General features: G+C 51.5%; 10 protein-coding genes across 10 annotated transcripts; 4 read left to right on the forward strand and 6 right to left on the reverse strand.

Annotated features, from left to right (window-relative positions):
* Positions 1-551: 551 nt before the first annotated feature.
* Positions 552-1,277, reverse strand: J7T55_002468 (uncharacterized protein; the record flags this gene model as incomplete). The annotated part of the gene is made up of 1 exon (XM_053137544.1): positions 552-1,277. One exon carries the CDS (start codon positions 1,275-1,277, stop codon positions 552-554), a length of 726 nt encoding a protein of 241 aa, XP_052998338.1.
* A 2,938-nt stretch (positions 1,278-4,215) lies between these two features.
* On the forward strand, positions 4,216-4,756 carry J7T55_002469 (uncharacterized protein; the record flags this gene model as incomplete). The annotated part of the gene is made up of 2 exons (XM_053137545.1): positions 4,216-4,261; positions 4,332-4,756. The coding sequence occupies 2 exons, from the start codon at positions 4,216-4,218 to the stop codon at positions 4,754-4,756; spliced, it is 471 nt and encodes a 156-aa protein (XP_052998339.1).
* Positions 4,757-5,248: 492 nt separating this feature from the next.
* J7T55_002470 (c6 zinc finger domain-containing protein) lies at positions 5,249-6,586 on the forward strand (the record flags this gene model as incomplete). The annotated part of the gene is made up of 1 exon (XM_053137546.1): positions 5,249-6,586. The coding sequence occupies one exon, from the start codon at positions 5,249-5,251 to the stop codon at positions 6,584-6,586; it is 1,338 nt and encodes a 445-aa protein (XP_052998340.1).
* Positions 6,587-7,164: 578 nt separating this feature from the next.
* J7T55_002471 (uncharacterized protein) lies at positions 7,165-8,958 on the reverse strand (the record flags this gene model as incomplete). The annotated part of the gene is made up of 6 exons (XM_053137547.1): positions 7,165-7,424; positions 7,548-7,696; positions 7,770-8,112; positions 8,165-8,242; positions 8,443-8,777; positions 8,846-8,958. The coding sequence occupies 6 exons, from the start codon at positions 8,956-8,958 to the stop codon at positions 7,165-7,167; spliced, it is 1,278 nt and encodes a 425-aa protein (XP_052998341.1).
* Positions 8,959-9,985: 1,027 nt separating this feature from the next.
* J7T55_002472 (uncharacterized protein) lies at positions 9,986-11,812 on the reverse strand (the record flags this gene model as incomplete). The annotated part of the gene is made up of 1 exon (XM_053137548.1): positions 9,986-11,812. The coding sequence occupies one exon, from the start codon at positions 11,810-11,812 to the stop codon at positions 9,986-9,988; it is 1,827 nt and encodes a 608-aa protein (XP_052998342.1).
* A 436-nt stretch (positions 11,813-12,248) lies between these two features.
* J7T55_002473 (uncharacterized protein) lies at positions 12,249-14,081 on the forward strand (the record flags this gene model as incomplete). Its single annotated transcript, XM_053137550.1, has 1 exon — positions 12,249-14,081. One exon carries the CDS (start codon positions 12,249-12,251, stop codon positions 14,079-14,081), a length of 1,833 nt encoding a protein of 610 aa, XP_052998343.1.
* Positions 14,082-14,526: 445 nt separating this feature from the next.
* Positions 14,527-16,587, reverse strand: J7T55_002474 (trichothecene efflux pump; the record flags this gene model as incomplete). The annotated part of the gene is made up of 5 exons (XM_053137551.1): positions 14,527-15,029; positions 15,100-15,468; positions 15,522-16,195; positions 16,249-16,307; positions 16,357-16,587. 5 exons carry the CDS (start codon positions 16,585-16,587, stop codon positions 14,527-14,529), a joined length of 1,836 nt encoding a protein of 611 aa, XP_052998344.1.
* A 2,092-nt stretch (positions 16,588-18,679) lies between these two features.
* J7T55_002475 (F-box domain-containing protein) lies at positions 18,680-20,332 on the reverse strand (the record flags this gene model as incomplete). Its single annotated transcript, XM_053137552.1, has 1 exon — positions 18,680-20,332. The coding sequence occupies one exon, from the start codon at positions 20,330-20,332 to the stop codon at positions 18,680-18,682; it is 1,653 nt and encodes a 550-aa protein (XP_052998345.1).
* A 1,190-nt stretch (positions 20,333-21,522) lies between these two features.
* Positions 21,523-22,000, reverse strand: J7T55_002476 (uncharacterized protein; the record flags this gene model as incomplete). The annotated part of the gene is made up of 2 exons (XM_053137553.1): positions 21,523-21,561; positions 21,623-22,000. 2 exons carry the CDS (start codon positions 21,998-22,000, stop codon positions 21,523-21,525), a joined length of 417 nt encoding a protein of 138 aa, XP_052998346.1.
* A 1,583-nt stretch (positions 22,001-23,583) lies between these two features.
* Positions 23,584-24,756, forward strand: J7T55_002477 (uncharacterized protein; the record flags this gene model as incomplete). Its single annotated transcript, XM_053137554.1, has 4 exons — positions 23,584-23,871; positions 23,942-23,986; positions 24,070-24,165; positions 24,226-24,756. The coding sequence occupies 4 exons, from the start codon at positions 23,584-23,586 to the stop codon at positions 24,754-24,756; spliced, it is 960 nt and encodes a 319-aa protein (XP_052998347.1).
* Between the last annotated feature and the right edge of the window lie 160 nt (positions 24,757-24,916).

Consider the following 24,916-nt stretch of genomic DNA (forward strand, 5'->3'; position numbering starts at 1 on the left):
GCCAACGAGCCCAGTCATAGACTATCTGTGTTCCTTGAGTTCCTCTACTAAGCCGCAACGACAATAGTTGTCACAGACAACCACATTATTTCATTATTACATACAGTCAGTTCGCTATGCAAGGCTTCATATGGTACCATTCAACGCTTCAAACGAGCCCAGTTCATAGCGTCAAACATAGAACCACAAATTGTGGGTACTAACGCGTCGCTATTGAGTCGCACGACATATATCCTGGTGGATGTAGACAACGAGATTAATTACGTCCATGGCTACACTCAGACAGTCAGGGGACCTCTTTCAACAAGATTGACATGGAAAAGTATTGTTCGTTGTATTATGAAAGTTTACTATCATGCGTTGAGCATTATCCAAGTACAGGCATTTAGCATGCGGGCCCTAGCCCCAGCCCGTTTCTGCCCTTCACATAGTCATATATACACGAGTGCTGCTCCTCTTGTATAGCCCTTGTCCAACTGCCAACTTCCTTCCCTACCAAGACAAACCAGCAAGCCTGCCGGCGTTCGAGTAGTACGAGCTAACGATTAAAGTTAACCAGTGTAGGTGCAGGTTAGGTCGCTGCCAGAGGTGGCGCAGTTGGTGAGGACGTTGCCGTTAGAATCCTGGATGTCGATGATGGTGCCGCCATTAGGGGTGACGGTGCCAGCTGAGCCGGAGGCAGAGGCATCGGTGAAGGTGACCGAGCCGAAGTTGGCGAAGGGGATGAGGCTGCCACCAGACTCGAAGTCCTCGACGATCCACTCGGCGTTGGTCTCGCAGAGGGTGGATGGAGGGCTGCTGAAGGAGTGGGTGACCTTCTGGCCGGTGGTCAAGTTCTCGAGGGTGGCGACGCCCGCGGTCTTGGAGGAAGCGTCGACCTCCATGTAGATCGAGTCTCCCTCGCTGATGGCGAAGTTGGAGAAGGAGTGCGAGTAGTCAGGGATCCACTCGTACCAGGCGTCGTAGGAGCCGTCTCCGTAGAAGGAAATGCCGGTCTGCAGGATGGCGGAGCTGCAAGTGTCGCCATCGATGCCAACCCAAGCGGAAGCAGCGGCAGAGCTGCCACCGGTGGCCCTTGGGGCGACGATGGTGCCCTGGACCTTGTTGAAGCCCTTGCCAATCTGGACGGAGCCGGACCAGTTGGTGGAGTACTCAGGGTAGGTAGTGTTCCTCATGTTGGGGGCAGAGACGTGCTGAGGGTGGACGACATCCCGGGTGGGACGCCTGGCAGCGGCGGCAATGCCAGCGAGGGCAGCGATGACGGCTGAGTGCTTCATGTTGACTGGAGTTTGGCTGCAAGCGGCAACGAAGGGGACAAGGCAGAAGGTCAGGGACTTTGACAAGAGGGCGACTTGGATCTTAGGGCTGATGATCTGAAGCTGTCAACATCTTGGCGAGAGGGGAGCCGCCTGCAGTTCTTATAGAAATCGTCTTGGCACCAGATCTCCTACATTTCGTATATTGACATGAAGTCTCGGTCATGTCCCGCGTCCCAGACTATTCTCTTAATCGTAGGTGTGATTTGTAGAAAGAGGCAATGATGGACGAAAGACCGTGATAGGCAGGTTACAATTTGACAATCTATATGGATATAGCAAAGAGTCTGGACAACTCACGAGCAGGGACAACGAGGGAAGCTTTTGCCTCGGCGAATACTAACATGTCGCTCCACAGCGCTGTATGTTTGGACAACAGTGGGGAGTCGGAAAGAAAGTAGTGTTTACCTAGCTTCCAAAAAGAGACTAGACAGCGAACATCTGTACCAGTTCAGGAACAGATGCCGATACCCATCGTGACAGCGCACTGAATCCGCCATAAGCCCGGCATAGACGGAGATCCTCGAATGTTAATGAGGAAGACTCCAGTCCCACAACCGTAGAGGGAGCTTCCTGAACAGGCTTGGCATCACTGATTTCTAGAACAAGCTTAATTTCTCCAGTTGGCTTGCAGGGATTGCCCCTATTACCTCTGTACCATCGTTTCCAGACTGAATTAGCCCGACGCCTATAATGCGGTTGCTCTAATCCACTCCGCATCTGACATATGTGGGGCGTTCGATGCATTCAGGCTCAAAGGATGAAGTCACTCAAGTAGCTTTGCCTTGATCAACGTGGATTTCAATAAAAGTCAGTTGACCAGATCGTTCTTCGCGATGTCTCGATCATCAGTTTCTGCCTAGGCGCTACAAAGCCATTTGAAGGTGTTCAACATTCAGGTGTTCTTCCGAAGAATTTCCCCTGGCAGTCTGGATCGCTCGGATGTAACCGTTGAGTAGGATTGACTGGCAGATGCAACCCACTAAAAAAGCTTGTTGAAAGCTTGTTGAGTGAGCTACTTTAAGCTTGTTTTGGATTGAAATGCCGTGTGACTCCCGCGCACCCCTGCTCTCTGGCTTTACTCCATGGAAATAAAATCCACTGCTTATCTCGTAAACAATCAGCACCTTCTCTTTTTGTCCCTCGGTGGATTCCGAGGCCGAATGTCTGGCCGGTATTAACGCGGACGGAATAAGGGCCCCACCAGCATCCAAACCAATACGAGGCTCCAACCCACACACGCTGTCAGGCTGTGGAGGAGGTAAGCACACCAACATTTTCGTAACAGAAACGGCTATTCTACGGACTTGTAGGCTGTTGCAGTTCGTTCAGGTCGATCCCCCGCGTGGCCTCCCAGGCTGCAGAGAGAGTCAATGGACTTGCTTGCTTCCGTTTGCACAGCCTGTACGTTTTTTCCGCCAGCGGTTGGTGCTCATGGTCATGTCGAGGTATTTGCATGTTAGAGTTAGGTATATGTCTCCTCGAGGGTTGCCAACCGGCTGCTTCATCCGGCTCTAGGCTCAGGGGGCGGACGGGCCGAGTGCTCGAAGCATGGGCGCGTCTCCCAGCGAGGACACGCAACACACCTACGTGCTCTGTCGAGCAAAATGGACGGCTCAGGTGACAGCAGTTCCATTAAGATTCGAGCTCAAGACAGGCGACTGGACTGGTTCCGACAGATGCTCCGGGATCGAGCATCATCGTGAGAAAGGACATGATCAAGAGAAGCGTTGGCGGCGATCAGAATCGGAATTGATCATACTGGTGTATCTAATGCTTTGCGGAGCCAATTAAAGTTATTATCCGATAATCGCACGTTTAAATATTTTCATCAATCCCGCATTATGGAATAGTGTTTATCATGAGTTAGTTGAGCATTAAGACATAGGGAATGGTCAAGCTCGCCATTCAATCTAGACACCGTGTGCGTGCGCGGTTCCATGACTGGGAATTTGCGCGACGAATGATTCCGGAGGTTTTCCAGAGACGATGTTGATCCAAAGACTCGTGTAAATACATAAGCGTAAAAACATAATTGCACGGGAATGCGGCTTGCATATTGGGGGTCGAAAAGCAAGCCCGTCTGCCCATGGGCAGAGTAAATTCCCGTGACATTGCTTTCCACTTATAGCACAAGCTTCGATCCCACAGAACGCGCGGCGTATGCCAACTTATCTCGGCCAAGGACTGTACCAATGCTTCCGAAAGTCTTGCCTTCTTCGTGAGTCTCAGTGTCCTATGCGATTCAGTCCAGGAGCAAGAACCTTGATGGGTATTGCTTACATGCAATCAAAATAGGACTGCACTTACGAAGGTCAAGACTTGCATGTGTCAGGTATTAATTCTGTTCTATGATTCCTAAGACTGCATGGCATAATCAGGAGTTGGCTAAGGGGCAATTCATTTGACTTCGTCTCAGAATACAATTAATTCTACCACGCAGGTAAGTCTGACATGAGTTCACTCATTAATGCATCAGCATTTTGTGGGCTTTTCCCCTGCGACTTGGTGCGATTGTTGTGATGCTCCGCGTATGGTGTGCATTACACTTGAATTTGGGAAGCAAAAGTGGAGATGATCCGTCTCTCTATTGACTGCACCGGTGGTTCTATGTGTTGAACAACCACTTTGGATCTATCAGCCCTGTTGGAGAGACAGTTTGAGCTCTGTCGCTCCACACAGCCGGATATGGTGGTAGCTTGTACAGATGATGTCAAGGGCGTTATAGAATCTGGCGCTAGCTCGCGGAAGATTGTCAATCCCGTGGATAGTCGCGTCAAGCATTTTCTTTAGCTCGATGTCAAAGCTATTGGTCGAGCGATTGATTGTCATATATCTAACGAGCGTAGAACGAAGTGCGTAGAAATTTCCGCAATTGCACTGCATACCTACCGCAACCATGAGCTCTCAAACAATTGGGCTGACCACGATGCCGAAGCTGCTCCGTGGGTGTTACATTCCACACCACCAGTCCTCTTCATGTCGAGTCACTAATCCGATCTTCTCATTGCACAGCTGTTACTGGGGCCTTCGCACTGCCATTTACCGCGTACTTTGCGTTGCTCAGCATTCGAACAGTCCGCGAGCGCCTTCAGAAAGAGCACTACCTTGGCGACAATTCATCGACTGCTAGCTCGGACTGGCGTGCTTACCAGAACGACAAGCTATATCTCCTCACTCGTGCACACGCAAACTTCGTCGAGTACGTCCCAATGGCTTTCATACTTGCTACATTGGTCGAGGTCAATGGCGGCAACCGTAAGGTCCTGAGTTGGTTCCTCGGCAGCTTTCTCGCGCTGCGCGTGCTGCATGCCGATTTTGGTATCCTGCAGCAGGGAGTCGGCGCCGGCAGGCCTATTGGGTTTATCGGCAGTGTCGGGCTTTTGAGTGCCATTGCTGGATATGGGGCTTTCTTGGTCAAGGGTTACTGGGGCTTCTGAAATGCGCAGCCTTCCTGAGGGGGTGTACAACACGAGCATTTGAGATAGATGAAATCTCATGATATCATCTTCAGTTACCAATATTCTTCATAAAGAAGTAGATTTGCTTGATAGTGACGGTTGCATCAGTGACGCGGTCTTTATAAAAATACTTGCTCGTTTCGTTCAGCTATTGAAAGCGGTATTGCTGACACTTGACGGTAATGATAATAGTGAATCCTGAATCCCCGACCCCAACCAATCCCGGACCATCTTGGGACTGACGCGTGTGATAGATTGGTCAGCAGCCGAATTGTCATCGATCGCCATAACTGCACCGAACCATTCCCGGTCGCAGCCGTAAGATCCGTACTGTAGCGCAATCAGGCAGTCCCTCATTCAATGCAGGCGTACTGGGGTCGATTTGCTTACTCTTCCCGTCGCATATGTGGGTCTTCTTTAGAATGACCAGCGACACCCACTTCATACAACTGCATCACTATCATTGTTCCCATGTCTTTACGGCGAAAGTCCTGTGACGCCTGCTTCAAGGGTCGTCGAAAATGCGATCGTAACTATCCCGCATGCGGGACTTGTCAGCGTACCAAGAAAAGCTGCCACTATGCTTATGCGCCGATTTCATCCGCCACGTCCAGTCTACCCGATGACTCCATATCCGCAGATACCAACATCAACGTCGCCACAGCAGCTCTGACGGAAACCACCGGGGACACCGCTGGAGGCTTTTTGGCTCCTGGGGATATTTTCCTCTTTGACTATGGGGACGATCAATCCGATTCCTTTCCTGTCCAGCCATGGTCAGTCGGCGACGCCGCGTCAGGCACACCACGCAGCAGCTCTACCAGTCTGCAACGTAATCCCACCACACTACCGTCCTCCTCCACGCCATCCTCAGCATCGTGGTGCGCGCCATCAAGACTGCCAAAGTTGAACATACCCAACTTCCTGGGCGGCCTCGGCGAGGTGCAGCGCGTGGACGGCAGCACCGACAGCTGGAGGTGGGTAATCGACGAGCTCAAACGCTGCCCGCGCGACCTTGCCACACGCGGCGAGAATCTCTTCATGCACAAGCACCTCTACCGTGACGCGATGCCGCGGGCGGTCCGGGCGGCGCTGGGCACCTCGGCGGCCTTCTGCATGCTCAATGAGAACAACCGCCAGTTTCTGTTCCGCGCCCTGGACGCCGAGGTGTTGGAGCTGCTCAGTCCCCCTCCGCCGCTGGATAAAGACGCGAGTTCAGGCCACGGCTACATGGGAGCTAATGCAAGCAGCAGCATTGGTAGTAGAATGTCCCTTATCGAAGAACTGGCGCGGCTGCAGGCCTTCACGTTGTTCCAGATGATGCGCTTGTTTGGAGGCGGTCTGGAGCAGCGCGTGATCGTCGAGCAGCAGCGAGACCTGCTGACGACGTGGGCGCTGCAACTCTTGAGGCGGTCGCGGGCCGAGCTGGGCGACGATGGCCAACGTGCGTCGGATGTGGATGGCGACTGCTGGCACGACTGGATCGTAGCTGAGAGCATCCGCCGTACCGTCATGATTGTCTATATGTTCTACGGCATGTACTCGCTGGCGACACAAGGCTTCTGCGTCGAGATTCCCACGCTCTCTAAGCTGCCCGTTTCGGCAGCGCCGGCGTCGTGGCACTCGGAGGCTGCTTACCTGGCTCGGAGTCGAAGTGGTGAGGCCCAGCAGACACTAACGTATGAAGAATTCACACAGTGTTGGATGGTGTCCCTGCCGAAGACGGTGGATCCGTTCGACAAATTTCTTGTCGTTCCCTGTAAAGGTTTCGATGGTATTGCTGCGTGTTCCTTCCAAGATGCTCAGTAGGCCGTCGTATGTTCTGTAAATATTTTGCAAGCTGTAATGCAAATCTTGTATTGCTCTTGGAGGTCAGAAACCATCTACACACGAACATTGTCCGTCGGATGCTTCTTTTTTAGATGAAATCGAGCAACTTTGGAAAACCTTTCAGTATTAGACGACCGTTGCTGGACCTCCCTTCCCGCAGACAGACATTTCCTCTTGCTTATCTGGCCGTCAGCCGCTGTGGCGTATACCACCTCTTAGATTTTCCGGGAATCCGCAATCTACCCAGGTAAGATGGCTGGCCGTCATTTTAGAGCGCTCTGACCATCTGATTTTACTAGGCCGCGTCGCTTGTCTATGGAAATTGAAGTTGAGTACTTTGGAATTTGGCACATTGCCAGGCCGCGGCGATGATTCAGTAGATCTAGTTGATCACGCTGAGTAGGAACTAAAGCGTGTCTGTACGCAGCGGTCATGTCGTAATTCAGTGGTAAGGTGCACGTAGCCGTTCTATGTAAAGAGAACCATCAAATTCGTGTTGAATCGAAGTAATGCGCAGACCCACCTGGCCACTGATCCGCTCATCGCATCGTACTAAATCAGATGTTCCGCAGCAAGAACCCATTATTCTGCAACTTCTGGAACACCTCATGTGGATCGTACTTGCGACTGACCTCCTTGAGCTTCTGAACATTCTCCTCGCCAAAGCCTTGCAGAACATTCTGCTCCGCGCCCGCAAAGCTTGGGCACATAAAATCCAAGAGAAGATCCTTGTCCTTGGCAGTCTTCTTCACTGCCTGAATAAGCTCGTTGTGTGCCTCCCTAATAGCTGACCCACCCGGAAGATCTTGGGGCCACTCTGCAGTGAACACCCACCCTTGACGAATATCAGTATAATGGCACCTAATTATCGAGAATTTAAAATTCATACAGCATTGCGGTACCTTCTCAAGGCCCATTAAATTACCCCCTGACAGCTCACCGGCCTTGACAGCGGCTGATGCCAGGGGCTGAATTGTGTAGTGAAGTGCTCCTCCCTCTGGAACCTTTTTGACTACACTCTGCCAGATCCTGTTCACTTCATCGTAGAGTCCCGCAGAGACTTTGGTAGTTACTGTGCCGATTTTGCGGCTTCACAACAATGTCAACAACGGGCCATGAGCTAGAATCGAGTGTCTCGGAGTCAGAAACCAAGAAGACTCACCTGAGCGACTGCGGAACATGTCCCATTTCGGACAAGGTCTGGACAAGAGTCAAAACAGTGCCGTCAGTTGGAGGCACGGCCGTGTTCAAGTGGCTAGATAGCCTCTCGAATACTTCAAAAACGGGAGGCATCTCGGGAGGAGAGTCAGCATAGATCATGATGACAGCCACGAATTGCTTGTTGTAGTTAGTGAAGACGTTCAGTTTTGGGTCATTTTCCATCGCCTCTTGGATTTTGACTGTGGCTGCGTTGATATTGATGTAGTCTGACGGGTCGTAGAGCTTGATAGTGAACTTGGCTTTGATGAGTGGGTGAGTATTGACATCAAAGCGAGTCACGATGCCTGCAGGATTTACAATTAGCTTGTGCCTTGGTGAAATCCTCCTGCAACCAACCGAAGTTTGAGGTGCCGCCTTTGAGGGCGCGCCAGAGGTCAGAGTTGGTGTTGGCGTTGGCCTCCACAATGGATCCGTCTGCTAAAACGATCTTTTAGCCGTTAACAACACAGTCTCAACGCACAGATTGGGATGAAAATTCTCACTTCACATCCTTTAACGCCATCTGGACCAATGCCGTGAAGGCTAGAGAATGCAGGATACCCCCCTGGACATCGTCAGCAATGGCACCCCTCTAACAATCACACAATATGTCACACCGATATGTTTCCACTTACCACCAGTCAGGAAGCCTCCCAGCCCAACTTGTCTCTCACGACCTCCGATAGGAGATCTCCCGTGCTCCTCAAGAAAAGAATAGACATCACCCCAAATACATCCACCTGCAGCGTGCAAGACACCATCACTGCCCAGCGTCTTCTCATTCAGTCCTCGCAAGTCAAGAACAACGCCGCTTCCGTCGACACTGCTGAAGCCCACATTGGGGTTGTGCCCACTAGTACGGATGGAAAATTTGCAACCAGTCTTCTTGATGATCGCAAGCGCCGTGACGACCTCGTGGGTGTCGTTCAGTACGACGTAAGCAGCCGACGGAATCCAGCAAGTCTGAGACCTTCGGATTGTCAGAATACAGCCATGATCTGGCTGACAGAGCTCAAGAAAAGAAGAAGAAGGCCATACCATGGTCTATCTCGCTCGGCCTGGAACGCTTCCTGCGTTTCCTGGGTTGTGACCCGCTCAGGGAACACTTTCTTCAGCAGCTCGCATGCATTGGTGGCAGCCTCGGAAGCCATAGCATCTGGTCAATGGATTTTGCGGAACTTGGATCTAAGTTTTCAACAAGCATGGAATAATTAATGAGCAACAAGTCGAACTTGTCCTGGCCGTGGAGTCCTCTAACACAAGTTGGAAGGTTGAGGGAGGAAAGAAGGATTCGATGTCTTCGTGCGCAGAAAAAGACATGTCAATGTCGACTGCAATGTAAGCCCGGAAGCCAACATCTATTGCTGCATTCAATGCAGGCATACTTGGCAACGTCACGATAATGGCGCACACCGATGATCTTCCGATTATTTAGTCTGCCTTTCCGAAATTTAATTGGTACAGTCCATGGCACAGTGTACATCTACATTCATGGCCCCAACGCCTTTCAAGTCACACATGGTTTTTCCCCATGTACCCGGTATACTGAGAAGATTTGTGACTTCAACGTAAGAGCAAGGCTCTAGGTTTATTGGATCGAACTTGGCATGCTGTTGTTGGGCCCATGCGACTATGGGGCGATACGTTTGGTGAGCCAATCTTAGACCAAAGCTGAAGGGCTACGCCTCCCACTTACAGCCCTGTGCGTTGGTTACGTTCGCAAACAGGGGCTTTCAATTCGGAAATGATCCATGTGAGTAAGACCAACGGCATGAAGATTAGAACCAACATGCATTTGTCGGCCCCTATGTTCTTCTCATTCTATGGATGACAGAACCAACTTTACAGGTGCCAACGCTTGGCCACGTCGTCTCATCAGCAAATCATGTCTGCAGTCCCAGTATGAGCTTCTAGTAGATCGACCCCTAGATTGTTGATAAAACTACACCTTGCACAGTAATGATTTGCACGCCATCGATATGGAAGTCTACAAATTGGCTTCGATGGAACCTTTGAACATTTCTAAAATTCACAGGCATAATCCAGCCCGTTGTGAATCATATCACGTTGTAACCCGCACCGAAGGATGAGCGGCTACATCGTGGTCTGAGCTTCCCTTTTTTCCCACCCGGTCCTACAGGCACTTGAAGATCGTACTGAACAAACCTGCGCATTCTGTTACATGTATTTTACGGCCTCAGAAATAATGGCCTCTTCGAACGCGCAGATAATTCCATCGTAGAGCTTGTCTACGGCTTCCGGCGAGCCATCGGTACCTGTCCAAATTGCCCCAGCCCGTAGGGGAAATAGAACTTGACGTATGTTTTCGGCGAGCGGCTTGAGGGAGTGTAATCCGGGAGGGAACTCCCCCAAAATAGTCTGAAAGCCATCTTGACTCATGTCGAGTGACTTGCGTACTGCCAATTCGTCCCAGTCGCCATTACTCCATTGTCGGAGCTTGCTCGTCTCTGGGGGGTTCTCCGTGTGGTTCGTTATGATTGTCCAGAGAAAGACGTAAAGGAAGGACTCTAGGTCGTGACGATAAGTGTGAGGTTCACTCTTTAGAACGCCAATTGCCATGAAGGGTCTGGTGCCGGTAATATCAAGCTCAGTTCCTACTCCTTCGGCGAGCTCCATTGCGGAATCGAGATCTATCAGAATCCCTCGAGGCTTTCCATCATCTTGGCCATCCAGAATGATCATGTTTCCTGGGGATACATCTTGGTGGAGAATCCTGGCGTCATAATAGAGTGATCGGTGACACTTGATAGCATCACGAAACACTTGAATCAACTCCAAGACAGACTGAAAAGTGTGCAGAGGTCTGCCGACAGGGGAAGTAACGATGCAGGCAAGGACACGATTTTGAAAGAAGTTGTCGGTTTCTTCTGTATGTTCGACAAGTCCGTCCCTATTGCAAGTAACTTCCTGTCGTTGCCCTTCGATATTTCCATTTTTCTTGGGAGAGTGCAGCCTGGCGAATTTCCTGTGTGTCCCCCACCGGAGACCTCGGCGCAGATTTGCCGTACTTTCAATTTCTTTGTAATACTCAAGGGAGAGGGCACCCCAGACGCATTTCTTCTTGGCTAGTTTGAGAAGCTCGTCCTCCGGGCGCTCCCTGGCCCAACGCCATTTGAATTTCAAGACGTAATTCCATTGATCCGAATCAGGAAGTCTAGCCCGGTAGCAAGTTGTCCCGGTGCCAACAAGACCTCCACGAGACGCAATTGGCTGGCTTTCGAGATAAATCTTTCCCAAAGAAGGCATCTCCATACTATCAAGGATGATGTACTTGCCGCCGTTATCCGTCTCAATGATGTTAGTCTTTCCCAGATCCTGGTCCGTCATCCGCTGATAGCTGAGGAAAATAGAGAGAAACTGGATGAAATCTTTGTGAATATCGAATAGGTCGCTACAGTATGAGCCAGACCGATCAAAGACCCAAAGTTCGATCAGTGAACCGTGTATGTAGAAGCCGTGTAAGAAGAGCCGTGTAGGCTGACTGGCGAAGACGTGGTGTGCAGACCGACAGAGACGCAATAGTCCATCCTGATAACAAACGCAACCACGGTGGTAAAACTGGCCAATAACCTGAACATTTTCCCATCTTGTCTGTGCGCTGAAGGCCGGCGAAGTAGGCATGGTCAAGAGGAGACGTGCACCGTCGCCGTCAATCTCGTGCTCGGGTGCTGCATCGCCGCTAGATACATGCCACGAGCCTCGAGCGCCGTCGAGCTCCCGCGACATGTAGTCGGAAAACCATTGCAAGAAATTGTCGGGTGATGGGGCAGCTGATGGAACGGCACAGCGGCCACTAAGTCTTCCGGCTGCCTTAATTTCCAAGAAAGCATCTTGGTGGACATATTGAAAGTTGCCAAAGTATTTTTTGATAAATCCGCTCATGGGGCCGTGCATGCGGCCATCTATGTTGGCAAGGACATCTTGGTCGTCAGTCAAGGAGGCCGGTGGAGCTGGCGGATGATTAACCGCCTGGTGATTCTCCATGGCCAATACTATTAGAACACAATGTGTAGTGTGAGGATTGCAATGGAAAAACTCGTGAAGGCCCAGTCCTTTCGTGTCTGCAACGTCGTCGTATGGGAGGAATCCTGGTTTGGCGCCGAGTGCCACACGACTCCAGAGTGGTGTTACTGGTTTGATGTTATGAGATCTCTGATGTGTGTGTAGTGCGTGTGGTGGTGAGTGGGTTCGAGGACTTCTAGGCACGATTGAACAGCAACCTCACGAGGTGCCTTGGGATTGGCCGCTCGTCGGTGCTAGCGGCTCGACTGCCAACCCTTAAGCTTCCTAACAGGAAGTTCAAACCGGCCCAATTATCGCTTGTTCTCAACCAGCCAGTGCCCCTAGCTTGTGGCGCATTACATGACAGGCATTGGAACCACTGGCTAGCCCGACGGTACTTGTTGGCGACTCCCACATAATGGATGTCGTGCGAGGGACCCCGACTGCTCGCAAGGCACGTTACGAGCAAGGTTTCCGCGAATGGATGTCACTACGCCGAAAGAATGAAGATGTTGGCTCGTCAATTGATTTTCTCGGTCTGGATGACCCCGGTCTCCTGCCCATGCACCCTCATTTTCCGTTAGGCCTCGACCTTGAGCTCTGGGGTGAGACACTCTACGCTGCCGGTCGCTCAAAATGGCGCTCGGGATGCAGTTCTCAGGACATCCCGGACTTCACCAAAGAATTTCGACTGAGGATATCAGTGCAAAAGCCTACAATCGTTAGGTTTGAAAGCAGTGCATGTGCCTTTCCCAAGTGGTTTGGCAACGACGGCGGCCATCTTGCGGTCTTAGTCTTGGCTTGGGCTTATATCCTATCTGCGCGTTGGTCAGAGGTCATGCCGGGAGCAGGCATCTGCTACACTGAAACAGAAGAGAGAAGTCAAAGCAAAATCAAAGATCCAGAGCTCAATAAAGTGTGCACCGTGGCTATTGGCACGAAGAGTGTAAGCGCACTTCAGTGGTGGAAGGCAGTCATCGCTCCAGGTCGCTCGTGGTCTGCAACAATTTCGAAAAGCGGCAAGACATCTATTTCGCCTTGGAGTACATTGAGCTCGATACCAGAGGATTTGGATCTACGTGTTGAGGGCGTTGAGGGGTCAGATGAGGGCGTCGCAGGGGAGCAAAGTCTCTCCGCACCATCGTCCAATGAAGCCGTGCAATACTTAATGGAATACTGCAAGTATCACAGCATACAAAACCAATGTAAGGCTGCGTTGTCAGTTGCACTGGTGTTACCTCTGGTCAGAGGTAGCAGGCGGAGCGTTCGGCTCCCAGTCCCTCAATCTTCCCCAGAACGACTATCGTTGGATCCCAACCCGACCCTGTTTACTTTCAAGCAAGAGCAGCTTGACAAGCTGCTCATGCTGAGTTGCAATTGCGATGGAATTGAAGCTGTTTTGAGTAGCTGTTTTTTGAATCCAGACGTCCCCGGCAATGTCTGCAGTTACTACCTGCAGGGTATCTTCGCAGTCATCGACTCAACTCATGAGATACAAGCACGCACGTCGCTCCTGATGCGGGGACTTGGCCGCATGGGATTCCTATGGCTAGGCGCTGGTATAGCTGGTTTGCAAGAGGGGGTGCTGAATCTTTTCCGCCAGCGGATCTCCGAGCCTGAACTGCACTCTGCTGCTTGGACTCAGACGCTGCAATCTTTCATCCAACAGCCAGTCCTGGGTGTCCAAAATGGACGAGTTGCACGTGCAGATGAGTGCAAACTCCTCTTTCTGACTCAGACAAAATGGCACACAAATCCGCCCTTGTCAGCATGGTCTCTTTTCGGGACCACAGAATTGAGAGATGTCAACCTTGAGGTTGAAGAACACATTGGCTGTGGATCACACTGCTTGTTCTACGACAGCTGGACTTGGAGCTGCCGCGACAAAAACAATTCGGTCTCTCATCGACCAAGTCACAACATACCCAGATTACGCTCTGTACAGAGGGTCATTGACGACACAATACCTGTGTCTTACAATGCCTTTGATCTCGAAGAGGAATCCGCGTCCGAAAACACGACCTTGAACAACTTCAACTGGCTGCGTGGGACTGACGGGTATCCTGTGGCTGAAAGAGACATTCGGGGCCATGAATGGCTTAGAGAAGAAACTGACAGCAATGATATGGAAAGCGAGGATTCCGATCAAACCCACAACGGACAGAAGAGGACGCGGACACAGGTTCGAAAGCTTCCAAAGATGTGGCTGCTGTGTACAGAGACGAAATACACGAGAGCTGATTCGATATAGCCTTGGGCTGTCTAATACGAGTTTCCTGCGTCAGGGAGTTCACTTAAAGGCGGTCAAATTCAGACCTTACAACTATTCCAGAAACAGGGGCAGCTGCACAGGAGGGGCAACTATAGAGGTAGACTATGCTGAAGTCATCAAAGTGAAAGAGAGTTTGAGAAACAAAAAATAAAAATAAAACAAAGAGCAAAAGGAATCCCGTGGTGCCCGTTACTGATATTGAACCGGTGGCCTCATCATCCTTACTTGGTAGATTTTATATAGGAAATTCCAACGATCTAGTTGCTATCGATCGGTTCTGTTCAGGTAATGTCTCTGTTATAATCGCTTTACCATACCACTCGTGCAATGGGAGCTATTTACCAAACCCATCATTGCAAGGTGTCTCACCAAGCTGATCATGCACTAACTTTCAACGAAAATATCAGATTGCTCTCAGTAGAGGTCACACCTGCTGCGTCGTCTCCCTCTTCTCTTCAGAGACTGTCTCTAAGCTTGTGTCCTGAAGCTTCTTCGCGACATTGTGGCTGAGGAACATTTCCATATCCGGCACCAGGAACGCGCTCAGCAGCAAAATGACAGAAAACGGGATGGTCGTGTAAAACACAATCCTGAACGAGTTCGTGTACGCCGTCTTGAGCGCGCTGCCCACTGCAGCAATGATCTCAGGCTTGATGCCTGGGACCTCGGAGAGATCGCCGGCGGTGATGGCGGCGAAGAGGGATCCCATCGAAGACTCTGGAAGACCGGCGTCCGTGGCAGCCGGCACGACGTACTTGGGCAGGTTCTTGTCCAGCTCGTTCGCCAGGACAGAGCTGTACAGGGCCGTCGCGACGGCGCCGCCGAGACTGCGTATGGAGCCCAGGACTCCTGTTGCGAGGCCAATGTCTTGTGCCTCCCAAACGAGCGTGACGCCGGGGAGGGAGATATTCTCGATGAAGCCGACGGCTGAGACATGTCAGCGGGGAGGTCAAAAGGAAAAGGAGACCTGGTGATAGGTGGCGATTCTGGAACTCACAGATGAGAAGCAGTATTCCCAGGGCTATGGTTGCAGCCCACCGATCCGGAGAGATGATCGTCAGGGACGTCGAGAAGGCGAGGGTCAGTGCTGACGCGACGATGCACTGCAGCTTTACTTTGGGCACGTATGAGATGCTGAAACCCGCGATCGTCTGGCCGAGGAGTACGCCACCACCAACCACAGAACTCTGCCAGCCAATTTGCATTACGTCGGTCGTGTAGAGGGTGCCGATGATGGTCGGCCAGAGGACGGTGAGCGAGAAGTAGACCATGGCCCCGATGGTTGCGACAGCGACGATGGCCACGAACCCGACGTTTCTGAACATTCTCGGGGGCATCAGGGGTTGTACTTTGCAGAAGAATCCCTCTGTGCCGAGTCAGCTTGATTTGTGGGGGACTTCAGGCTCTCGAAAGACTCACCGTAGACAGCAAACGCGGCCAAAGTTGCGACGCCGATGAGCAGGGTGCAGAGAACTTCCGCGCTCACCCACGGATACATGGACCCTCCCCACGAAAGGCCAACCAGAAAAAGCACACAGCCGGCAACATACAGCAATATTCCAACAAAGTCCAAGTCTTTGGTCATTTGCCATCTTGTTTTCCCATGGACGTGGAGCTGGTCGTAAGACGGGGGGCTGTAAAAGAACCAGTACAGCACTAAGGTGATGACACCCAGAATATCTCCCATGTAGTAACTCCATCGCCACTTCGAGACCGTGTTGTTGAATAGGGACCGAGCAATGACGGGCCCAAAGACGGCAAAGGGAAGAGAAGAAAGGAGGATGATGGAATTGACTGGGCCCCTCCACTTGTTGGGCACGAGCTCTCCCATGACAACATTAAACGACAACTGGCCGGCAGATGCAATGCCGTTGCAGAGGTTTGCCACGATGAGCGTCTCGACGTTCTGGGCACATGAGCCAATGACACAGCCAACCAGTCCGAGGACCGAGGTTCCGAGAACCATCCACTTGCGGCCATAGAGGTCAGAGAGCCGACCGACGAGGAGGAAGCCGATCGAGCAGCCGATCAAAAACATGGTGGCTACCCAGGTGATGTTAGGGGAGGGGCCAAGTTCTGCATTTATGAGGCTCCTGAAATGAAGTAAGTCTATTTGACGGCCAGAAGCAAGCATCGTGTGACTGACAGTGTGTTTGAGGGCAGCACCCAGCTCACATAAGCGCAAATGCTCGCGAGACATTGAGCCTGGCTTCCCATTAGCTGAGATCCAAATCTTTATTAAGTTTTTTCTTACCGTCAGGGTGCCGAGAAACTGTGGGCTGCGGAAGTATCCTCGCTGCATCATGGCATAATCGCCGCCAACGGCCTTTATATCGATATAGTCGACGGCGCCGTCGGCGTGTGTCACTTTGGTGACATTGTCTTCTTGAAAGTGGGCGTCGGAAGTGATCTTTCTCTCATCTTCAAAATGACTCGATTGCGGCTCCTTGGCCGCGAGACCAGACTGGTTGTCTAAGGCCGACATGGTTGCTGGCCGTGACGGTGAAGATGGAAGTTGAATGGGTTTGTGGTCCAAGTCCAAGGAGGGGATCCAGGACTTCTCGTCTGCTTATATCAAAGACTCGAGATGACGGATGATGTTACACAAGGGGCGCAGAGCAACCCTCAACGGACGACTTCTTCCAATTTTGGGGGCTCGCCCGCAGAATCTACCCCAAGAGGACACCCAAGGTGGCAATTCTTATCCTCCCACAATGTCGATCTCTTTTGAACGACTAAGAGAGGCCCCAAAACTCGAAGTCAAGGATGGATGTGCACAACAAGGGATATTTCAGGCTGCTGTGCGTCGAAATTTGAGACATGTACTAAGGGAGAGCGGGTGATAGTTATGGTTCTCATAATTCTCGGACTTTCTAGATTGAGTTGTGTGTAAACCGAGATTCTCATGTTTAGTGCTGAGGTAAGCTTTACAGTGGTATTGCTCTTACCTGCAGCGATCTACTACGTACTATAGATTAAACGGCAGTCTGCTATTGCTGCCCTGACAAGACTAGCAGAACACCTGCATCCAGGGGTTTTGCCCGAGACCAGTCAATGGACCTCGGATTGTTGCTGTTCCGAGTGACGTTCCAGAGGCGCCAGACTCGACGACGCTTTCTATAGTTGCTCAAACTATGATGTTTAATGTTTCAGAAGATATATAAACTTTACTAGTTCACTAATTGAAATGATCTTCCCGAGTAAAGCTATAGTTTCAAATGATATACTGATTGAGGTATGTTGCCAGTGGCCTTACAGATTGAATATGTGAAAAGAGCTCTATCATACTAGTCCGGCCATCTCGCATAGCTGCGCCCAATCTCTCGATTGAAGTCGTTCAGCATGGGGCCCCAAGCGTTTAGAGCGGGGCATGATGGCGTACAAAAGAATTTGGTAGACCCAGTGTGAACACTGGGTACGGAAGACAGCGTTCAAATAATACCATTATGGGGTGTGTTTGCACGATTGTCTCAAGAGAGGGTGGCTCAACACTCTAAACCGCGGAAAGACTATAGAAAAAAAAGAACAAGTACCATCCCTGACCATTGACTAGATTACACCTTGTAAGTTGCTCTTGCACTGGAGTCAGTGCATGCACTGCAAGTCAACGCTCTTTGGTTCGATGAGAAGCACCTCGTTAATGACTTTCTGAGGCTTGATCACAGTCTCGTCATAATCTGGTGATGAACCATAATTCTTCAAATCATCCAGACGAATGCCATATCTTTTGCCCACCTAATTCCACACTCTGTCCTCGATTCCCAGAGATTTGGAGTCTATCTATACTGTATCTGTTTCAACGGTCCGGAGTAGATACCCGCCCCCTTCGATTCAAAGTTGCCGGATCAGCTTAGCGAGATCGTGGCTCGTCGCTTACATACCAACACAATCAACTCCTCCTGAAGACTGAGGCCAAAGTTCCCAACGACGGCCTGGTGGACTGCAAAGGCGAGTGAGTACACCAGCCTGTTGCATTCTGTTGCCTCGATTACCAAAGTTCGAGACCTACTTTATGGGCTGTGATAACAGTTTTTATATTGATTGGAGACTCGTTTTTTAAGAGATTAAACTATATCTAAGTTACTAAAGCAAAAAAAAAAAAAAAAAAGAAATCTGACTCCAAAACCAACAAAGAGCAAAAACAATTACGTGCTGCCCATTACTGGAATCGAACCAGTCACCTCATCATCGCTAAATGGTACTAGTGATGCGCTCTACCGATGAGCTAAACGGGCTGTTCGTGGAGAAATACGATTTCTCATATCGCGCAAACGACTGAGCCAGTGAGAAGCGCTGTGACGATATACAGAGAGATGAGCGAGGACCCATACCTATCCGCTCAGGGCCCACCCAACACCGGGGCATACAGCTAGGTACTATGGAAAGGTAGGCACTGGATCATTTGTTCCGTCGGCATCTGCGTGCCTGGGTATCAATGTGGTTTATTATCGTAAGTAATATCTGTTCTTGTCTGTTTTCTATCCTGTCTAGCTCTGATGTATTGTATTCCTGTATTTTTCTTTCCTTTATTGTCTTTTCGTCCCCACATCTATTCTCTAGAGTACCCCATCCGATCATCACGCCGGGTCGAACGGCTTCCTCTCCGTGTCCCCGCGCTTCGACCACGCCTCCTCGCTGAGGGCGTTCCATCGCACCCTCTCCTTGTTCGCGAGCGGCTCGCGTGCTGTGTCCTGCGTCGTCCTTCTGTGTCTCGATCTAGCCGTGTCTTTTGCCGTCTTTGGCGGTGCCTCCAGCGGCGGCGGCGGCCGTCTGGCATTCGCCTCCCCATCCCCGCCCTCCGGCTGCCTGATGTCCAGCTCGAATTTCTTCCCCTTGCAAGCCTCCAGGATCTGCTCCGGCACGCCGCCCGGCCCCTCGACGACGATCAGCGCCCGCAGCTCGCGGGCCATAAACTCGATGTTCTGAAGCATCATGGCGAACAACTCGGTGACGGTCTCGTCAGCGCCGAGCGGCTCGGTGAACTCGAGGACCTCGAGGCGCGGCGGCAGGCCGGCGGAGTGCAGGCGGGGCTTGCGGCCCGTCTTGCCGAAGAGCTGCGTGTCGCGGTTGAGGCGCAGGTACTTGACGGCCTGGAAGTCGCGCAGGCGCAGGACCTTGCGGCCGGCCAGGGTGGGGTGGTCGATGGTGATGGACTCGATGGTCTCGGCCTGGTCGCGCAGCGCCATGACGTGCTCGCTGATCTCGTCGGAGCTCTCCTCCAGCTCCGGGGCCGGGTCGGCCGTGTGGTAGAGGTAGAACTCGCGCAGGCCCTCTGGGAACTCCATGATGTCCGCGAGCGAGTCGTCGTTGATGTCGCACTCGATGAGGTGCAGCGACTTGAGGGCGGTGCTGTGTGGGCGCTCCATGAAGTCGAAGCCCCTCTCGTCCAGCCTGGCGCGGCGGATTACGAGGGTCTCGAGGGTTGGGTGGGTGAAGATGTGGATGTTCTCGCGCAGGTCCCAGTAGCCGTTGTCTGGGCACTGGTAGAAGAGGGAGCAGGTCTTGAGGCCAGCGAGGTCGAAGGGCCCGTTGAAGAGGGCACCGATGCCGTGCAGCAGCTTGACGGGGACGGCGATGTCGAGGGTCTCGAGGTTGGACATGGAGGCGAGGGCGCGCGAGAGGCCGTCGACACCCTTGCGGAAGGTGTTTGAGCTGGTGGAGGACTGCTTGTCGAGGGCGCTGTCGAGGATGAGGTGCGACAGCTCGGAGCTGGGGTACTCGAGCTTGATGTTCTCGATCATGGAGCCACGGCGCGGGCGGCGGTCGAGCGACTCGCTGAAGATGAGGTGGTGCTCGGGCGACTCGAAGAGGATGCTGCGGTAGAGGATGCGGTCGGCCAGTGCATGGTACTTGCGGTTCAGGATCGAGACGTTGCAGATGGCGTGCCTGTTCTCGTGGGCCAGCATGTCGAAGATGAGCAGCAGCAGCTTGTCGGGCAGCAGCGCGAGTCGGTCGGCCTGCGACTGTGGGTGTGACTGCGACTGAGACTCCGGCTGCGACCCCGACTGCGACTGCAGGTGAGGACGCGCCTGGGAGGGTGTGGTGGGGGCGCCATTCTCCACCACGTCGCGCGACATTGTCGACTCTGTTGTTGAGGGAGAGGCCGTCGACGTCGGCGAGGGTGGTGGTGGCGCGTAGAGATGCGACAGGCTTGCTGGCAGAAATGAGCTGGTCCAGGGAGCGACGTAGGAGGTAAGGACGTGGTGAAATGAAGAAACAAAAGAGTTCATAGTGGGTAAAGAGAAAAGAAGTGAAGGGGAAGGGGAGAAAGAAAAAGAAAGGAGGGATGGAAGAAAGGAAGTCGAGGTTCGGGGGGAAAGTCGAGGGAAGGTCGAGGGTGGGCGGGCCCAAAAAGGTGAGCTGAGCTTAGCTTAGCCGGGGGGTCAAAGTGAGCTGACAGACAGCGACGGAGACAGAAACAGAAACAGTTGAGTAATAAACAGACTGACAGTGCCAGTCAGTAGTAGTAGTAGACAATGACAGTAGGTGAATAGAATGGAGTGACGAAACCAGACAAAGGTCGAGAGCCCTCTCAGTCTGATCTGATGACACGTGGAGTGATGGAATCACATGATTGAGGGAAACAGGAAAAGTAGCAAGGAAACAGAGGCGAGACGAGAGGGGAAAGGAGGCTTTTAACACGGCAAACCTGTCGAAAACGTCCATAAGTTATGGCTTATGAATGAACTGGCTGAATGGCTTGAAGTGGCCACTAGACCAGCCTCGCTCACGCAAGCGCTCCATCAAGGTCGCTGGCCCAAAGACGGACGGGACATGAATGGAGAAATTGGGCATTGGACATGGTCATCTCAGTGCCTGGGTGTTTTCTGGGGCAAATCCATTTTTTCTTAGCGCCCGTCCACAGCGTGGGGAAGAACCTGGGCATCCAGGGAATTCAGGCACGCCAGCAGGGAATCAGCAGGGAATGCTGCTGACGGATATTGATGGGGTCGAATTAGGATTGGGATTAGGCCCTCAATGGAAATGTTCCGACACGCCATCCACTGGACTGTTAAGATAAGCCCTGAGATAAGAACTGCAGGGTCACAGAGTGCCCAGCTGGCACACATGAAACAGCCCTACCACCCTCACGTTAGTCGAGTCGCTATGGCTTTGCAAAACATACGAAAATTACCTGTCTTCAAACGGTTCTATTGCAGTTTGTACACTGCCAAAACCAGTCACATGAGACATTCGTTTTCCTTAAAGACAGAGCCTTGCGGGCTCACGAGGACAAAAGCCCAAATATCAGTGTGGCTTGGCACATCACGCACAGGGCTACTGGTCATGTTCCTCCGAGCCACCTTTCAAACATGTAGTTCGCAATTTAGACGAGAATATTGAGTCGTAGCGTATCCGAGTTTCAATTTTCTCATTTTGTCGATAATTGCTACAGGTACAGAAACTTGTTCTCCCGCCATCACTCCAGCTCCGTCGGCCTGGCTTCTCTCGGGGCAGCCTTGTGGGAGAGTCAGGTGAGCAATATGATCAGGTATCAATGAACAAAGAGAGCAACTCACAAGCCCGTAAGCCTCGGAGAGAGGATGGATTTTCCGTAGGCTCGCATAGTCCTTGTGCAACGACTCGTCATTCGTCAGGACTTCGACCACCCCATGGTGAACCGTGAAGGTATAACCTTTAGCAGGAACGCCATGCTTTCGGACAAAGTCTAGGCAAACCTGAGCGTTATGTCGACGCGTCTCGTTTGTCTCTTGCTGCAGGTCATTTTCAACCATCCCTATATACTCCTGCCACGCTTTGGGGTCAAGCTTTGATGCGCCGACGACATTTTCGTCGGGTTTCTCAACTTTTTCCGCGCCGTCTTCGGGTTGTCCACCAGCTGGAATTGACGTGCGTTCATGCTGGGTCTTATCAGGTTCCGTTGCATGGGCTGACATGGCGACTGACGAGGAACGAGAAACGACCTGCTCCAATAGACGACGTAGTACTGTGAAAGCAGTAACTTTCATAGCCAATACCTTGGCGCCCAGAGATGCTGTGCAGAGTAGACTCTGCTGGACGTTCAATGTTGCGTATGACAGAGTTTGAGATCGACGGACAGTTGAACAGATGTTGAGGCGTGGGCTGCAGTGGAATAGTCGTTGTTTCTGGGAGGGGTCGGATATTTCTACCATGCACGCGATTCACTTAGGTAAGCCTGAAACCCCACAGGCCACATATGAACGGCACAGCCAGCGCCAACACCCATTTTCCTTTACATTTGCAGGTATATATTTAGAAACAGTCTGGGCCTTATTGGTAAGAGGCGCAGGTCTCCCATGTCCCTGAGAGGCACGAAGACGCTCGTTTTGTGCTGTGACGCGTACTGGTTGGTATCTATTTCCGCCTGAAATAGTGGACCGGCAAGTGGCCGACATTGAGAACCTGGCCGGCACCTACCATTGTGGGCTGGCCGAGATAGCCGACCAACCAGACTGTGGGCAAGATTAAAAAGAAAAAAAAAAGAAAAAAAAGGGGGGGACCTGAACACTACTTAGTGCAATATTAACTATCATAGGGAGTGCAGCATTGAAATTGTATCCGGTTATCAGGCTCTATGAATCCTGGCACACCCTTGGAACTCGCAACAGCCCACCCAGTAGTGCTTGGTCTCTGGCCCTCCCACAATACCTCGGCGGGACCGACTCTGGCTGGGTGTTGGTTCTGAGTCCTGCCATTGCTCGGTCCTAAATTATCACGGCATGTGCCAACAGAGGCCAGATACATGGCCGGGTATCCATCCAGATTACAACTTGGAAGGAAATGAGATCCTACCCATTTGGCCATGTCTATGCTTCATTAGGTCTACGTACCTTGTCCCAACAGGGCACTTCTCAGTGTTTGGGAGCCTTGATCTATTTTCATGTCCTGGGTGTCACAGTGAGCCCATGTCGACTCGTTCTATTCTGTCCTGGGTCTGATGAACTATGCTTGTTGTCTCCCAACTGAAATCAAGAGGCACAGTCTCTTCTCCTGCGTTTCCTTTTTTAACAACATCAGTATCCATCGCGGTCGCATTTCGCCTCACCCATGCAACCTGGCGATCCTTGTTGGCTGATTTACTACACACGTTGTGGGTAAGTGGAACTCGCTGTTTGATGGTCTACTATCCGGCCTCTTGTAGCCTGGTTTTGATCTGAGGGCTTGTTGCGTCGCCTGTGCCGCAGCAAGAAAGTTATGAGCCTCATTAAGCTCGAGAATATAAATACTCGCATCATTCATGCCCAACCTCCAAAACTTGACTCTCACAAAACAACATCATTCACATCTCAGTTTCATTTTACCACCAGTTCTCGTATTCAAAACAAGAAAACAGACATTCTGCTGCCACTACAGCCTCATCCGTTCTACTCTCAAACAAGAAACAGCAGGTCACGTTGAACACAGCGTGTCATCGTCACAGGAAGAACATCACTTTGATAGCACCCTACGCTACAGTTTCCCTCAACTTAGACATTTGTCAGCAACCGGAGCTCACACTATGTCTGCAAAGCCTGTCAAGAGCGCCCGCCAACTGGCTATGGAGGAGTGCCGAAAGAACAACCAACTTGCGATCGTCAACATGATCAAGAAGGATCTTTCCGTCGAAAAGAATGCCACCAGAAAGAAGAATATCGAAGCCTGTCTTCTCGAAGCCCAAAAGGTCCACGTCACAGGATCAAACAAGATTGTTGGTGTCGGGGGCAAAGCCAACATGCTTTCGCACAGTGATTTTTGCAAGAAATTCAAAGCCTTAGATGTTGAGAATAGGCGGCTGCTATACGCTGTGGTATGTATACAATTCGCATCTTGTTGAGTCTTAACGTTGTTGCCATGTCTAACTCTCGGAAACGGTCTAGGGTGGAACAGCTGAGCAAATGACAAGCAGTGCTGTGTCAGCCAAGGTAAGTGTTATGCAATATCCTGGCTAGGTTCTCATAGCCATATATTCCTAATGACTGAGCATATTCCAACTTAAACCTTTCAGGCGTCGGGTCCTACTAAGGAGCAGATGATGCAAGTGACATCATACAGTGAACTTGAGCCGAAGCTGTTGACTCCTGGGTTTACCGGGATGCACAGAGTGAGTTCACGTTCTACCGGCAGACTAGAGCTTTTATATATTGCTAACAGCTATCTAAAGATATACGCCAAAATCCGCCTGCCCAGTGATGAGCTTCGAGACGATGACGGGAAAGACATACAGGTCGCCTTCGACACCGGCTCGGAGGTCCAGTCAATCGAAAAACAAGTGTGGGAGAGTCTAGCCGGAAGTAATGGTCGCAATTATACAGGTGTCAGCTGGTTAGGGTCTGTTGGTGGGGCTACAGGTGCCGTTGAGCCTCGCAGGTATGTTCAAGTCGAGATTTGCTACTTCCGCGACGCAGAGCGAAAGATCAAGCTCGGAGACTGGCATACAATCCAAGCGTGCCTCTCAAATCGGCCGTACGAACACAACTTGTCTGGGGCCGAGTTGCTCAAGGGCTTCCATTTCATCATCCCTAAGGGTAACCCTGTGGTGATCATGGGCACAAGCAAGCCCGCGGTCATATGGGAGTATCTGAGCAAAAGCAACAAGGAAAGCAACGATGTGGCTCTTATTCAACAATGGGCTGCTGCGCAAGTCGCTGCGCAAGCCGCTGCCGCAAGATCCGGATCGAATGGAGGAAGATGATCCACCAGTGACCTTTGAAGTACAAGATGATTACTGGCGGCAGATGGCTTGAAAGATCTAGAAATATATTGAATTTTAACCGGCAAGTTGTCATGTTGAGAAACAATCCAATGTGCCATGCTGTGGCGAAGTCCTAAGTTCAGCATGCTCTTTCAGCAAG

This window comes from Diaporthe amygdali (genome assembly GCF_026229845.1).
Source record: "Diaporthe amygdali strain CAA958 chromosome Unknown NODE_3_length_2959817_cov_65_330692, whole genome shotgun sequence".
Lineage (NCBI taxonomy): Eukaryota > Fungi > Ascomycota > Sordariomycetes > Diaporthales > Diaporthaceae > Diaporthe > Diaporthe amygdali.